This window comes from Oreochromis niloticus, unplaced genomic scaffold (assembly GCF_001858045.2).
Source record: "Oreochromis niloticus isolate F11D_XX unplaced genomic scaffold, O_niloticus_UMD_NMBU tig00007468_pilon, whole genome shotgun sequence".
NCBI classification, from domain to species: domain Eukaryota; kingdom Metazoa; phylum Chordata; class Actinopteri; order Cichliformes; family Cichlidae; genus Oreochromis; species Oreochromis niloticus.
In genome coordinates this window covers 33,803-49,304 of record NW_020328594.1, presented here as the reverse complement: position 1 = coordinate 49,304, position 15,502 = coordinate 33,803, and the positions used below count along the sequence as shown (strand labels likewise).

Below are 15,502 nucleotides of genomic sequence, written 5' to 3'. Positions count from 1 at the left end.
AACGTTAACCGGAGCACTAAGCTTCAAGCTGCTGACGAACTCCGTCAAGACAAGCAGGTAACCCTCTTCTTTTTTTTTTTTTTTTTTTTTGTAAACGTGATCTACTGGAAACAAACGTTAAAGAGGGGACACACTTGTCTAATTTATTGTACGTAGTAAACGTTATATTATTTGATATATTTATTATAAATTTTATATATCTGTATATATGTTTCAGTAAGTAAATATTCTTCAATCTCTTTTTTCCCCCATTTTCCGCAGATCAGCATCAATGTCAACGTGAAGAACCTAGTTATGTTGCCAGTGTCAACCCAACAAAAGTTCCCAGTTCACACACGCTTTGTCCTGCACAACAGAGAGGCAGTAACAGGAGGGTTTTTGCAGCCTTCATCAGAGTTTCACAAGCCAATAGGTACGGTTTTTAATCCTATGCATTTCTTGCTATGTTCTATGAGTGGGTGCTGTTATTGTATCATGTATTGTGTATCATTTAATTTCAAATTCTTTTTATATATATTGTGTGTTTTTAATGTTAGTTCGGCTGTTGCCTGTGCAAAGGCCAGACCATGTGTGTGACTGCCCAGCAGGTAACGTTGAGGTTTCACCCGGCGCAATTGTGGCTCTTGTAACCATAAATGGTAAGTTGCCCTTTTGTCACACAGTACATACACAATAGATGTGTTTGCAGGTTTTAGTGCAAATTGTACATTGCTATCATCATTGTTTATTTATATAGCACATCAAAAACACACAAGGCTGACCAAAGTGTTGAACAATAGAAACATAATAGATACATATATAAGAATTGCTATCTTGTTTTGAATTACCCTCGGCTCGCAGTATATGTGGGCACCTGTCAAAGGTCATTTGGATTTACCAGACCGCTTTGAAAACAACATGAAATCTTCACAACATGAAAAAAATGAATGTCTTTGACCCATGACTGAATTTATCTTTATCCTTCCTAAAGGCTGTTATAACCTTGCACTGCCAGTGGTGAGCTGCACCAGCTGTGACCTAATGTGGTCCCCCTCAGTTAAGGACATCCTGGGTAGTGGATATTGGCCTGGCACCTTAAATTTCTGCACCCTGTTTTCAATGGATGTCTTTCAGTCTTTCTATAACATTAAGAAGGCTGCACCAGGGATGTCACTTAAGGCATTTGTCAAAATGCTGGATGAAAGAACAGCCCATTTCGGAAGGGTGAGTTTCTAAATTTGTCACGTTTAAGGAAATTGTGCAAATCAATGTTTATGATGACTGTCCGTGAATATTCTGTTGTTTGTCCTCTACTCAAAAGACTGGCCGAATATCAGCTGATGCCTTCAGTAAAAGTTTTGTGGAGTGGAGTGCTGTTTGAGGTGGACGAGATGTGCAAGGAGCCATGCTTTAGCTGCCCTGCCTGCACTCCAGACGTGCTTGCCGTCTCAGTTGATGGAAACTGTAAGCTTTATCGCTTTCAATCTAATGCAAGGTACGTTATGCATTGTGTACATAAATCAAATATGGCTTTGTAGAAAAAAAGTATTTTAATGTTTCTTGTCAAACAACTTTCACTGTGTCCGTTCAGCACTTCAGAGCAGGCGAACTTTGAAGGTGTCTTCATTGAAAAAGATGAGGAAGTTGCTGAGTTTATGAAATACATTCAGAGACACACAAATGATGTAAGAGACTCATATATATATTAGTGCAGTTAGCGGTAATCTTGTTAAAATGACGTTAATGCCATAACCATATGTGTGTGTTTGTGTGTTTGTGTTCTAAATACATATGGATGGGTGGATATTTATTTTATTTTTCTCTTGGTGTTGTTATAATACTATTTACTTTACTTTTTCTTTATGTACAGTGGGGCAAAAAAGTATTTAGTCAGCCACCTATTGTGCAAGTGCCCCCACCTAAAATGATGACAGAGGCCAGTAATTTGCACCAGAGGTACACGTCAACTGTGAGAGACAGAATGTGAAAAAAAAATCCATGAATACACATGGTAGGATTTGTAAAGAATTTATTCGTAAATCAGGGTGGCAAATAAGTATTTGGTCAACAAAAATACAACTCAATACTTTGTAACATAACCTTTGTTGGCAATAACAGAGGTCAAACGTTTACTATAGGTCTTTACCAGGTTTGCACACACAGTAGCTGGTATTTTGGCCCATTCCTCCATGCAGATCTTCTCGAGAGCAGTGATGTTTTGGGGCTGTCGCCGAGCAACACGGACTTTCAACTCCCGCCACAGATTTTCTATGGGGTTGAGGTCTGGAGACTGGCTAGGCCACTCCAGGACTTTCAAATGCTTCTTACGGAGCCACTCCTTTGTTGCCCGGGCGGTGTGTTTTGGATCATTGTCATGTTGGAAGACCCAGCCGCGTTTCATCTTCAAAGCTCAAAATCTCACGATACATGGCCCCATTCATTCTGTCCTTAACACGGATCAGTCGTCCTGTCCCCTTGGCAGAAAAACAGCCCCATAGCATGATGTTTCCACCCCCATGCTTCACAGTAGGTATAGTGTTCTTGGGATGCAACTCAGTATTCTTCGTCCTCCAAACACGACGAGTTGAGTTTATACCAAAAAGTTCTACTTTGGTTGCATCTGACCACATGACATTCTCCCAATCCTCTGCTGTATCATCCATGTGCTCTCTGGCAAACTTCAGACGGGCCTGGACATGCACTGGCTTCAGCAGCGGAACACGTCTGGCACTGCGGGATCTGATTCCCTGCCGTTTTAGTGTGTTACTGATGGTGACCTTTGTTACTTTAGTCCCAGCTCTCTGCAGGTCATTCACCAGGTCCCCCCGTGTGGTTCTGGGATCTTTGCTCACTGTTCTCATGATCATTTTGACCCCACGGGATGAGATCTTGCGTGGAGCGCCAGATCGTGGGAAATTATCAGTGGTCTTGTATGTCTTCCATTTTCTGATGATTGCTCCCACAGTTGATTTTTTCACACCAAGCTGCTTGCCTATTGTAGATTCACTCTTCCCAGCCTGGTGCAGGTCTACAATACTTTTCCTGGTGTCCTTCGAGAGCTCTTTGGTCTTGGCCATGGCGGAGTTTGGAGTCTGACTGTTTGAGGCTGTGGACAGGTGTCTTTTATACAGATGATGAGTTCGAACAGGTGCCATTCATACAGGTAACGAGTGGGGGACAGAAAAGCGTCTTACAGAAGACGTTACAGGTCTGTGGGAGCCAGAGATTTTCCATGTTTGAGGTGACCAAATACTTATTTGCCACCCTGATTTACGAATAAATTCTTTACAAATCCTACCATGTGTATTCATGGATTTTTTTTTCACATTCTGTCTCTCACAGTTGACGTGTACCTCTGGTGCAAATTACTGGCCTCTGTCATCATTTTAGGTGGGGGCACTTGCACAATCGGTGGCTGACTAAATACTTTTTTGCCCCACTGTATACTTAATTTTAGCGTCCCAGGACATATTACGTTCCTTTGCTCCGATGTGTCCTGTAAATATTTCCCATATTTAATCAAGGTGGCTCAGCTGAGGAACCCCTTGTCAATGCGTCCTTTTCTCTCCGTCATGCATGCAAAGGCTCTCATTTGGAAATGCGAGGTATACTGCAGCTTGTAGTTTTGGATTAGTTTGAGACATATTGTTATAAGGTTGAATGAATTCAGCAGTCATGTATTGTGACCTTTCTATAGATCAAATGGGGAGGTGCGTTTCAGGATGGGGCCGGTTCTACAGTTGGAAAAGAGGTGGGACAAGTAAACAGTTTCCTGTCTAGGGCGGCCATTGAAGTACATGTCTAAAGCAGGTATGTGTCTGTGTGTGAGATTCCACTCAGTCTCCTGCTCATTAATTCTTATTTTTATACGAACTGAAATGCAGGGCGAACAGACATGCTGACCCTCCTGGCTTTGGGGTGGACCAAAAGGAAAGTGGAACAACTGGGCCGCAGTTTGAGCCAGAGATATCTCAAGGTGATTTTTTTTTTAACACCCATTTTAATGTGTGTGATAATGGGGGAAAAACACCTGTACTCTAAAATCATCAATGTGAATGACATTTATTAATGTATTCTTAGATCATAAGGATCCTTAGAGAACAAGTGGAGAGCCTGAATGCGACCAAAAATGAGCTGTGTGTGGATGACGACACACTGCAGCAATGGGTGGCCGATGTGCAGAAATGGGCTGAAGGTGAGTCTCAATATAATGCACTCGTGTATAACAATAGGACCCACCATGGCCTCATTAAAGAACTTAAGGTAGAGTTAATATCTTTCTGACAGTGTCAACAAACAAAGAAAAATAAGCCTTGTAAAAGTGGAATTTATGGCAGAGTTTTTGCGTTTCATCAAATTGGATTGAACCTGGGTTGAAATGATGTCGTACTAGTTGGTTTTATAAACCTGAACACCAACATACTTGTTATCTAATGATAATGCAGCACATGAAGGCTACAGATGTCTTATAATGAATATCATCAAGTCAGTGATTACAGAGTCCACTGTAGTTTGGTGACTGTTACTCGTCCTGTATTCTGATTAATATTCCTCTCACTTAGAAACTGATCAAACTGATGGCAGCTTTGGAGCGTTGCAGGCACGAATAGAGGAGCTTGTCGTCATCATCAGAGTGCGAACACAAAGTCTTTACAGACAAAATGGTGTCACAGTTTCTTTGAAATGGACCGTTTGATGCTCAGTTTGTACAGCTTGTTCAGCTACTTTGTAAACAGAATAAAATCAGATCCAGGTTTGTTTAATCTGGATGTGATACGTGTTCTAGCAAACAAATTGATGAGTGTAGATTAAAATGCAACTATATACATTATGTGAAGGTGTGAATTTTTCATGATTATTTACAGATAGCAACAAGAGGCGACACAGAATTCGCAAGGTCATATTAGATGAGAAAAAACGCTTGGCGGGTGCTGTTGACGACTACAACAAGCTTGCTGAACCAACAAAGCAAATCGTATCCAGTGATGCCCTCATGCAGACCGACATTTGGCCCTGGCAGAGCACAAGTGAACGTAAGCTCTTGATTTATAAATATCCTTTTTAAACAAACTCCCAGTATCTGAGCAGTAGTTGAATGTTTTGTTCTTGAGTCATAACATGCTACTATGTTTTCCCATCTGATGTTGTTAAACTGTAGCTGCTGCTGACGTCCGGACAAAGAGAAAGGTCTTTGAGAAGGTGATGGCTGTGAGGCGCCTGAGAGAGGAGGAGATGATCCTTTGCAGGGAGATGCAGCATCACTGGACAGTGTTGCGAATGCGATCTGTGGTGTTGGGGACAATCTCCTCAGACTGTAAGCACTTTATTTATTTATTAATTATTTGATGAATCGATTGAAAATAAGAGCAGATGCTAAAGTCTTACTGGATCTTTTACCTATATCTAGATTGCTAGCTAACACTGCCTTCTCCCTTTAAAAAAAAGTTTAATTACAGGATCCTAATTCCTTGTGTTTATGAGGTGAGGGTTTTTTTGTTTGTTTTTTTTACTTTACTCATATTTATTTGTTTTGTTCTTTTTACAGCCTCCCTTGTTGGCATGTCGGAGGATGCACAGAAGGGACTCCGTAGCCTGGTTTTAAAAAAACAAAGTGAACTGAAAGCTGAAATGCTCAAAATAAAGGACATGTACAAGAGAATCCTCAGCCACCAACCACTCCTGGAAATGGACTCGGAGGACGAGGACATTCCAGACGATGCCACTGAGAGTGATTTGAGCACTTCTGATGAAGACTGATTGTGTCACCATTGATGTTATTTTTGGTAAAATAAAAAGTTAATCACATCTCTGTTTAATGTGATTTTTCAACAGACATTTTACATTTTGAGAAGAAAAATGTAATTCCCTTGGTGCAGTTGTTTACCCATAATCATGCTTTCCCATGTAATTTAATGACTAGTGTAAATGTTCAGATACGATAACATAATTTAATTCATGGAATGCTTTCTGTGCTGCTCAAATTACCACAGAATTTAAAAGCACCAGGCAGCAAACTCGCAAGGAAATTTTTGTTCAGTGTTTTGTCGAAGAAATCAACAAGTACAATTGAGATGTTTGCTGTAGTGGTGTGTTTGTTAAGAAGCATGCCAGCACACTGGTGAACTGACAGTCCCAGAATGTACCCGAGCCAGTGACTCGCACAAGAGCAAATGAAATTGCTTATCTAGAAAGACAACCGTCATCAAAGAATAAGTAAAAGAATAGGAAACTAACGGTAAGGGAAGGTACTGTGCGGTAGGAAAGAAAGGCCAGAGCCGTGCAAAATGACCTCCAGCAGGCCACAAATGTGCACGTCTGCTCAAACGGTCAGAAACGGACTCCAAGAGGGCCCGACATCCACAGGTGAGGGTTGTGCTTGCAGCCCAACACCGTGCAGGATGTTTGGCATTTGCCAGAGAACACAAAGACTGGCAACTTTGCCTCTGGTGCCCTGTGCTCCTCACAGATGAAAGCAGGTTCACACTGAGCACTTGTGACAGAGTCTGGAGACGCCGTGGAGAACCTTCTGCTGCCTGCAACATCCTACAGCATGCCGGTTTGGCAGTGGGTCAGTTTTGGTGTGGGGTGACATCTCTTTGGGGACCGCACAGCCCTCCATGTGTTCGGCAGAGGTAGCCTGACTGGCATTAGGTACTGAGATGAGATCTTCAGGCCCCTTGTGAGACCATATGCTTGTGCGGTTGGCCCCGGGTTCCTCCTAATGCAAGACAATGCTAGACCTCATTTGGCTGGAGTGTGTCAGCAGTTCCTGCAAGACGAAGGCATTGATGCTGTGGACTGGCCCACCCGTTCTCCAGACCTGAATGCAATTGAGGACATCTGGGACATCATGTCTCGCCCCATCCACCAACTGGAGCACAAAATGTCCAGGAGTCTGGGGGGAGATCCCTCAGGAGAGCATCTGCCACTTCATCAGTAGCATGCCCAGGTGTTGTAGGGAGGTCATACAGGCATGTGGAGGCCACACAGACTAGTGAGCCTCATTTTGATGTGTTTTAAGGACATTACATAAAACCAGATTAATGATTCTGTATTGCATTGATCAAGGAACCAACCCAATAGGAGCTACAGGAATCCTCTTGACATTACTTCACTCAGTAAGTTTATATTATGTTTACTGTGCATTTTCTGCATCAGTTTAGAACATAACATGTTAGCGCTCCCTGGTCCGTTTTGGAGACAGATCCTGAGACAGCAGGCAGCTATGGAGAACTCGTGTCAGCTGTGGTAATTAAGTAATACTTTGATTTAATATTGATTTCATGACAACTATCCTCAGGCACATATTCCTGGATACATATAATGACATAACTCCCATTTTGGAGTCATTGCCTTCTTTGATCTTATCAAATTATTGTCATAGATATTTTCAATTATTTTCTAATACCCTGTATATAAAAACCACATGACCACAACTCCAAATGTGCAATTGTCACTGCATCTAAACATGACATATTGCAAAAGGTAGAAACATATAATATACAATATGTTCTGAAGCTGCTACTGGTGCAGTTAACTTTGCTTTAGGCTCCCATACACAGTACTGCTTACCCTAATCACATCATACAAGATGTTACTTACTTTACTTGAAACAAATTAGAGAGTGAAACAGACACTGACACAGGCTGAAATGTATAGTAAATATTTTATTTTGAACTTTTATGCTGAACTACAAACTGAACTGTGCAATCGCACACAGGGATCTGGTTTACTGTGTGAAAAACTGCGCAGATTCTCATGTGTCATCCCACACTTTGCCACTGTCAGGAGAAAAACATAACAAACAACAACGACAACAACACACAAAATAGGATAATTTAGGTTGTGACATATGACAATTTTTAGGATGAAATATCTTCTATATTCATGTCATGCTTTATACACCTTCATTGTAATATAAATTAATCAAATCAAGTCAGAGAGTAATAATATATGTAGTAGATGTCAAGCAGGACCACAGCAGCAGCCACGATCCATCGGAACCTGCTGGATGAGAGAGCACAGAAACTCCAGGGAAGAAGTTTAGTTAGTAACATGCATGAACTGCATTACTGAGACATGTATGCTTACAGATGGTGAGGGAGAGGGGAGAGTTTTAGTAAAAGGAGATGTGACTGCATCTTCAACCAATACTGAGCCTGCATAACCCTGAAAGAGACAGACAGACAGAGGAGAGAGAGAGGGGGGGGGGACACTAACCCACAGCAGTCTGGTCCTATGACAGCATAACTAAAGGCTGACCTGAACCAGCCCTAACTATAAGCTCTATAAAGAAGTAAAGTCTTATGCCTACTCTTAAAAGTGTTGACCATGTCCACCTCCAAAACTCATAATGAACTTTGGAGGTGGACTGCTATCAAGCTCCTCAGCTAAAAGCTAAAAGCTCCCAATTTACTTTAGTCCAAATACATGAATTCAAACTGAGGTGATAACTATTTATCAACAATATAAATGTCTGTTCCGGTCCAACAAAGTTGTTACTACATACCATATCGAGCAGGGCTTCCACTTGACTTTAACTTCTTCTTTTTCCTGAAAAACATGATATAAACAAAGAGTTAATTAAGAAAGACATGCAAGTTGCATACAAAAAGGAGCTTATAAACATTTGTGTACTATTGAATGGCTCAATATATTATACAATTAGTTTACAAAAACATAAGAACCACTACAATGCTTGTACTGCCAGCATCGAGTGCATGTCAGCAAAGCAACACTGCTTACATTGTGGCTCACAAGCAAAACTAACTGAAGCAGATGTTACTGAATGGGAAGGAGCACCTCCACATCAATCACTCCTTCTGAGCATGATGTCAGGAGGACTTTAAAGAACGTAAACACCAGGAAGGCAGCACGACCAGGTTGTATCAGGTGGTATGTTCCTATTTAATGCCCTACTTGGAGCGAAATCCAGACTCAATGGTTGAATTAGCGTAGATTCATCAAATACAAAAGCTCATGGATAGTCAGTCAGGCACAGTTCAAATCCGGGAAGTCCAAAGACGCAAACAAATCTGCACAACAGCAGGCTAAATTACTTACATTTACAACTCTCCTGTCTACTATCTCTTCATATTTGAAAATCTTCTGTGTACGGTGTTTTCGGCATTCTGAAAAATAACATGAAGTATTTACATGAGGTCTGTAAAACTGGAGATAATGCAAAAATTAAGAAAAAGAAATCTTAACAAACTTAACGAACCTGTCATGTATTTCGTACATTTACAATATCATAACGTCTAACCTTTCCTTGTCCTTTTTTTGTTTGGGACATCCGAGGTGTACGCCGTAGAAATTGAGGGAAATGTAGGAAGCGGAGATGAAGAGGAGGATGCAGGAGGAAGCAGAGACGGAGAGGAGGATGCAGGAGGAAGCAGAGATGGAGAGGAGGATGCAGGAGGAAGCAGAGACGGAGAGGAGGATGCAGGAAAAAGCAGAGATGGAGAGGAGGATGCAGGAGGAAGCAGAGATGAAGAGGAGGATGCAGGAGGAAGCAGAGATGAAGAGGAGGATACAGGAGGCTGACAGAGGGAAGATGTTGGTTCAGGCTCTAAATGAAGAATAAATTCCTCGTTTAGAGCCTCTGGGTCTGGGACTGGTCCAGCATCGACACTGTCAGCAGAGGATGGTCCAGCTGCTGGTGTAGAACTTTTAGCAGGAGGTGAAGCTTGTAATTCTGCAAAATTTTAAATATTAAATATTCATTAAAATGGGTTGAAAAAATGTACAGTACACATAAACACATAATAAGTAGTGATTTGCATGTTTTCAGTTAGGTTTTTACTAAAGTTACAACTTGTAAATATTGGCATCAAGTAAGTCATCTCACACACTCTCACTGACCCAAATCATTCAGTACAAGTGCCCTCGGGGGTAGTGTGACATCTGTAGTGCTTTTCTACATTGTACATTAATAAATTAATGAGTGTGACTATAAATCCAGATAGCTAATGACTTTTGTTATACTAGAAAGTCTCGAAGAGAATTATCAGGTCTGGTTTTTGAGAAGATTTTTAAAATTACATTTGTATATACATGAGTGTGAAAGACCATACTATACACACACACACACACATACAAAATTGTTCAGGTGGGTAACACCAGAGGTCCAGTATGGCTAGCTTTGGTGATGTGAACGCCACATGGGGAGGTAATACGGCATATATAACACTATTTTCATGTTAGCAACAGGACATGTAGGGCAGCTGTCACCTCACAGCAAGAAGGTTACTGGTCTGAACCTTGGCTGAATAATAAAATAGAATAGAACAAAATAGAGTAGAGTAGAATAGAATAGAATAGCTGGTGACTGTTAACTATCCTCATCTTCACCATCTTGTTGGTCTCTATGTATCTCGTGGTGAACTGCCTACTTATGTAAGGTGTACAATGAGTATCACCCAAAGACAGCTAGGATAGGCTACCTGATAAGGACACAGATAATGGACAAAGCATATCTTACTTCTCAGAAGGTGTTCATAAAGTTTCCTCATCTTCATGAGGATGTCACGTGCAGCACCATCCGCTGGCTCTATGTGATCACGTCCCCTACTATACGGCCCTTTCGGTCAAACTGTCCAAGAAACAGAATTAGCTGGTAGCCCAGGGCGTGTAGTTTTGAAACCTGCAAGAACAACAAAGAAAAACATATGCAGCCAGTCTTTCATGTAAGCAAACTGATGTATAACAAACCTTTAAGTGTCACATCTTTGGTGTTTTATTGTTGTAAATAGTTAAAAAGTAATTATGGAACCAAACCTGTAAATTAATGATAAAATCCATCTTGAAATGTTTTGTCTCTCTGTTAATAGCCGATTAAATTAAAAATCAGAAGTAGCTTAAATAAAAATAGTTTTTTCTAGTTTGATGTCTTTAGTGTGATTATGTTATTCTGATGTGAATAACTTTTTTATTTATGCTCTTTTATAAATAAATATGTTATGTGTATATACATGTCTTGTTAGTTTCTTACTTCATGATATACAAGAAAACATTGACAACTGTGATTAATAAAGAACCACTTATTAGATCTGACCTTACTGATAACTGGGCTGAATTAACCACCCTGCTCGCATTTCTGTTTTTTTTTTTAACAGATGCAGCCCAGTTGCTGTTCTTGTTTTTTTTTTTTTCAATCCCTCCTTTACGTTCAGGCTGCCCAGGCATCCACTGCATGTCTTCCTGTTGCAGGTGTTTGGAGCCTGACAGGAAGGGCATGGTTTGGTTTTTGGCTTTGTAATTTCTGCAAATGAAAATGGAACATGTAGGGATTATTTCAGGTCTGTTTTGGTGAAATCGTTACAAAAATAATTTGTGACCAAAGAAATAACTTATATTACGAGGCAGTATTACACCATATTTAGAAAAAAAAAATCAATTACGAGATTAAAGTCGTTAATATTAAGTTAATTACGAGAATAGGGTTAAAAAAATGAATTAATTAGAGAAAAGATACATTGCTAAAATAGAGCAGTACTAACATTAGCTGGGTGGCCAAGCAAGTGTCTTACACATGAGAATACGTCACAAAAAAATTAAATAAACTTTTGCAGAAGTAGTTCTCTTGGTACACAGACTGCTCTGTGAAAACATTTCAAGTTTAATATCAGCTGATTAATATTTCAGTGAACATGCAAATTACCCACAGTTTATCACAACTTACTTAGCTAAGATCTGCCTCGTGTCGAGTCGCAAAATTCGCTGCAGGACCGTGAGTTGAAAGATCCATTTACTACGACTCCCAAGATGCATTGCAGTAAAAATCATCCAATCGCCTTGCTTAAGATCTGTTGACGTGTCGCTAAAGGCACGCTGTAGATAAATATTGCAAAAAAATAAAATAAAATAAAAAAAATAAAATTTGCAATTTGTAATTACATAATTAAACACTGGGCCAGTTTATTTTCGTATTATCGCTGGTTATTATTTTAGAGTAAATAAAGGAATAACGGGTAGCACCAAGCTGTTGATTATCTTCATTTCCATAGCAACGGTGCTTGAGGCTTATGGGTAGTGTGCAGTTACGGGACTAGTGCGCCGTTAGCGTAAATTGGTCTGATTGGTTGGAGCCGAGCGCATCCAAGACTAACAGGAGTGGTGAATAAAACTATAAATGTGTTTTACGTGTGAAATAAAAATAATAAACCCAACCAAGGATTATGTACGTTAAATCTGCGCACTTTCAGATCGTGAATCACTTTGGAAAATGAAGTGACTTTATTGTTGAATTATCAGTGTTACTTTCATGTGTTTTTGTTGAGAAATGTTAACGATGTCATTAAAAGAAAGCATTAAATTAGGGAGAAAAACCCGTTGGTGGAGAGGGTCCCCAGTTCTCCAGTTAGATTGTACTTCAAGGTGTCACGTTTCGCCGTGACGGGGTTATTATTGGAGTAAATGGATGGCTGGAGCCTCTGCTCGAAGCGTCTCTGATCGCCGAGAGCGGGTTCATATTGGAATGAATTGACAACCCACAGCGTCGCATAAAAACGTGGAAGGGTACCTTCAGCGTCAGCATGAGAAGTTAAGGGACGTCACAAATCGTCAGTATTTTACGCGTCAGGAGTGAGAACGGGTTGTTATTTTAATCTTTGTGTACAGTGCTTTGTAACTGCCTGTCTGTGAAAAGCGCTTAATAAATAAACTTTACTTACTTACTTACTGACAGTCACAAAAATGGGTTTCCACACAACCTGCCAGCCTACCTTTTAAAACTGAGGGATCAAAATGTGGGGTGGCTCAAGACCCTTAAGCCAATACTGTGCGATTATTTCAGTTGCGTTATTTAGCTCCTGCTCAAACTGTACAACTTAATCTCAGGGGTTAAATGTTCGTAGGTCACGATGCAGGGTCTCACACTATAAGGCCTGATGCTCTGATGCGACCTGAGTGCTCACACTGTGCGTCCATAACATGAAGCTTATCATACAAAATCTGTCTCTTGCTCTCCCTCTCTGTCTTTCACTCACACAGACACACACACCACTATAAACGTTGCTAAATTGCTAATGAAAAACATTGATCAGGCAGCTGCAATTGAGCAGCAATGTCATCCAACTCTTTCTATGGTTGTTGTTGTCGTGATAATTTTGTGAGGCCTCATCGAAAAGCTCGGATGAGCTTGCCAAAGTTCTACAAGTTGTGCCTCTATTGCTTGTGTCCAGATCACACGCTGCACTGCCGTGCTGCTCCGTATTTTCACTTCCATTTCTGTGTTTGCGAATGCGCAGTGTGAGAGGCTGCGCTGACACCCTCACGAGGGTCGACAGGATTTCAAACAGGTTTAATTTTCTTGCGACCATACGATTGATGATCGGAAGCTGGTTGTGAGGTGTTAATCGCTTCTTGTTACCACATGTATACTACACGATGCACGACACACGATTAAGGCGAAACTTGGGCCGATCCCCAAAACGGTCTCACGAGTGAAAAATCGTCTCAAAATGGGCCAAAAATCGCACAGTGTATGCCTAGCATTACACTCTATACATAGAAATGAAAGAGAAAACGTATAACTCAATGAATAGACTGAGAACTGAATGTGGTATTTACAACAACAAAGAGCTTTTGATATTTACCGGAACGCCTCACCACCATTTTTTACAATGTTTGGTCTTGCTTAGATAAAACCCAAACATATAATCGTCATAATGAGTTATGGGTAAACACTCCTAATGCCAGTAAGTCTAACCCAGGTAATTTCCTTTTAGAGTGCAAAGTATGTCTGAAGTGGTATTCTTGCAGCCCAGCCAAGCTGTCAATTAGTTTTATTGTTCAGATTTTTTTCTTCCTACTTCCTCTTGTATGTTTTGATGCAAACAAATCACTTACAAGAACAAAACTAAACACACCACATGTAATATCATTATGCAATATATTAAGTTATATATGCAAATTTCAGTCACTTTAATTATAAATTTAACATCATAAAATATGACTATAAAAATGAGCAGAGCTATCCTAATGTCTATCAAACATATTCACATATGTATGTGTATAAGTATGTCAAATGTACACATAAAAGAGATACTGCTCTTAAGCCACCAAGAAATTAACAGGAGAGAAGAGAGCTTAAAGTACAGTACCATACTAGTCTAAGGAGCTTGGAAAGGAATTCCACTCCTTTAGTGTTAACTAGTAATGAATTCTTGAACTTCTTCACAAAAAAAATCTGTTTTCCTTCTCTCACCCCAACCGGTTGCAGCAGATGGCCGCCCCTCCCTGAGCCTGGTTCTGCCGGAGGTTTCTTCCTGTTAAAAGGGAGTTTTTCCTTCCCACTGTTGCCAAAGTGCTTGCTCATAGAGGGTCATTTGATTGTTGGGTTTTTCTCTGTATCTATTATTGTAGGGTCTACCTTAGAATATAGAGCACCTTGGGGCAACTGTTGTTGTGATTTGGCGCTATATAAATAAAATTGAATTGAATTGAAAGCGTCTGGACTTCTTTAAGTTGCTTGAATGCGTTTCACCTCTCATCCGAGAAGATTCTTCAATTATGAACTGAACTGAACTGAAGAAGCTTCTCGGATGAGAGATGAAACATCTTCAAGCAACTTAAAGAAATCCAGACGCATTTCTTTCAAAGCTCCTTAGACTACGATGACCTGGATGACTGAGAAATTTTACAGACAATACCATACTAGTTTGACAGGTTCATCCATCATGCAAATAAATGTCACGCAATCTTTTCCACCTACAGCCAATTACTATGCTGCTGTCAGCAAGCCCTTTTACTGGAATCAAACTTTCTTTAAAACTGTACAAACAAATGTGGTTCCTTCTTCCGCATTGTGTGGGTTCCCAACAAAAGCATGTTAAAAAAATCAATATCCTCACCGTTACATAGCTAGCTTCATTAATTTATCCTGTTAATGCCTGAAGCGGGGATTACATTTTCTGCAACCACGGGTCCCCTAGGGTCCACTTGGTGACATGGTTAGCATCATAGTCTTTGCATTCTTTGTTCTTCCCTTTTTTCAGACTTATTTATGGCACCCCGTATATTTGTTACCCAGTTGAAATAAATCACAAAAGTTTCATGTCTATCAAAAACAAAAAGTAGTGAAGAAACAGTGCTTTTTAGTTTTATGTTTTTATTTTGGCCCTGTTCATAACTTATACATGAATATAATAGTTATGCATGAAAGTGTAAAAGAGTACAGAAACAGTACAAATGATTACAGTTCACTCCCCTATGTTTGCTATCAAAGACACAAAGTAATGGTGAAAAATAAATATTTCAGAGTATACTGAATGCTGTTTCAAAGCTCGATGAACATTCATAGCAACACCCACCGCCTTCCTATATCTTGCCATTTCTGTTGACTAACATCGATCTTATGAGTATTTTATGGTTATTGTCATTCAGTCTTAAATGTGGAAGAAAACAGAAACACCACACAGAGTTTTAAACCTCTGCTAATAAAAAGCAGAAAAATTTCTTCAGGCAGGGTTAATAAATGAAAGTTTATATAAACCAAAAAAACTGTCATTATTAGAGGAGC

General features: G+C 40.1%; 1 protein-coding gene and 2 long non-coding RNA genes across 3 annotated transcripts; 1 reads left to right on the top strand and 2 right to left on the bottom strand.

Moving 5' to 3' along the window:
* Window positions 1–325: 325 nt before the first annotated feature.
* On the top strand, window positions 326–5,799 carry LOC109200732 (uncharacterized). Its single transcript, XM_025904886.1, has 13 exons — window positions 326–412; window positions 537–638; window positions 971–1,203; window positions 1,301–1,474; window positions 1,571–1,664; window positions 3,437–3,584; window positions 3,677–3,730; window positions 3,864–3,955; window positions 4,060–4,174; window positions 4,542–4,643; window positions 4,845–5,012; window positions 5,138–5,293; window positions 5,525–5,799. Exons 6-13 carry the CDS (start codon window positions 3,578–3,580, stop codon window positions 5,734–5,736), a joined length of 906 nt encoding a protein of 301 aa, XP_025760671.1. The 5' UTR covers window positions 326–412; window positions 537–638; window positions 971–1,203; window positions 1,301–1,474; window positions 1,571–1,664; window positions 3,437–3,577; the 3' UTR covers window positions 5,737–5,799.
* A 1,849-nt stretch (window positions 5,800–7,648) lies between these two features.
* Window positions 7,649–9,379, bottom strand: LOC109194423 (uncharacterized). The gene is made up of 3 exons (XR_002060876.2): window positions 9,245–9,379; window positions 9,043–9,110; window positions 7,649–8,532 (listed from the first exon to the last, which is right to left on the bottom strand). It is a non-coding gene; the product is annotated as an uncharacterized LOC109194423 (long non-coding RNA).
* A 51-nt stretch (window positions 9,380–9,430) lies between these two features.
* On the bottom strand, window positions 9,431–11,681 carry LOC109200734 (uncharacterized). Its single transcript, XR_002060875.2, has 3 exons — window positions 11,036–11,681; window positions 10,463–10,624; window positions 9,431–9,676 (listed from the first exon to the last, which is right to left on the bottom strand). It is a non-coding gene; the product is annotated as an uncharacterized LOC109200734 (long non-coding RNA).
* Window positions 11,682–15,502: the final 3,821 nt, after the last annotated feature.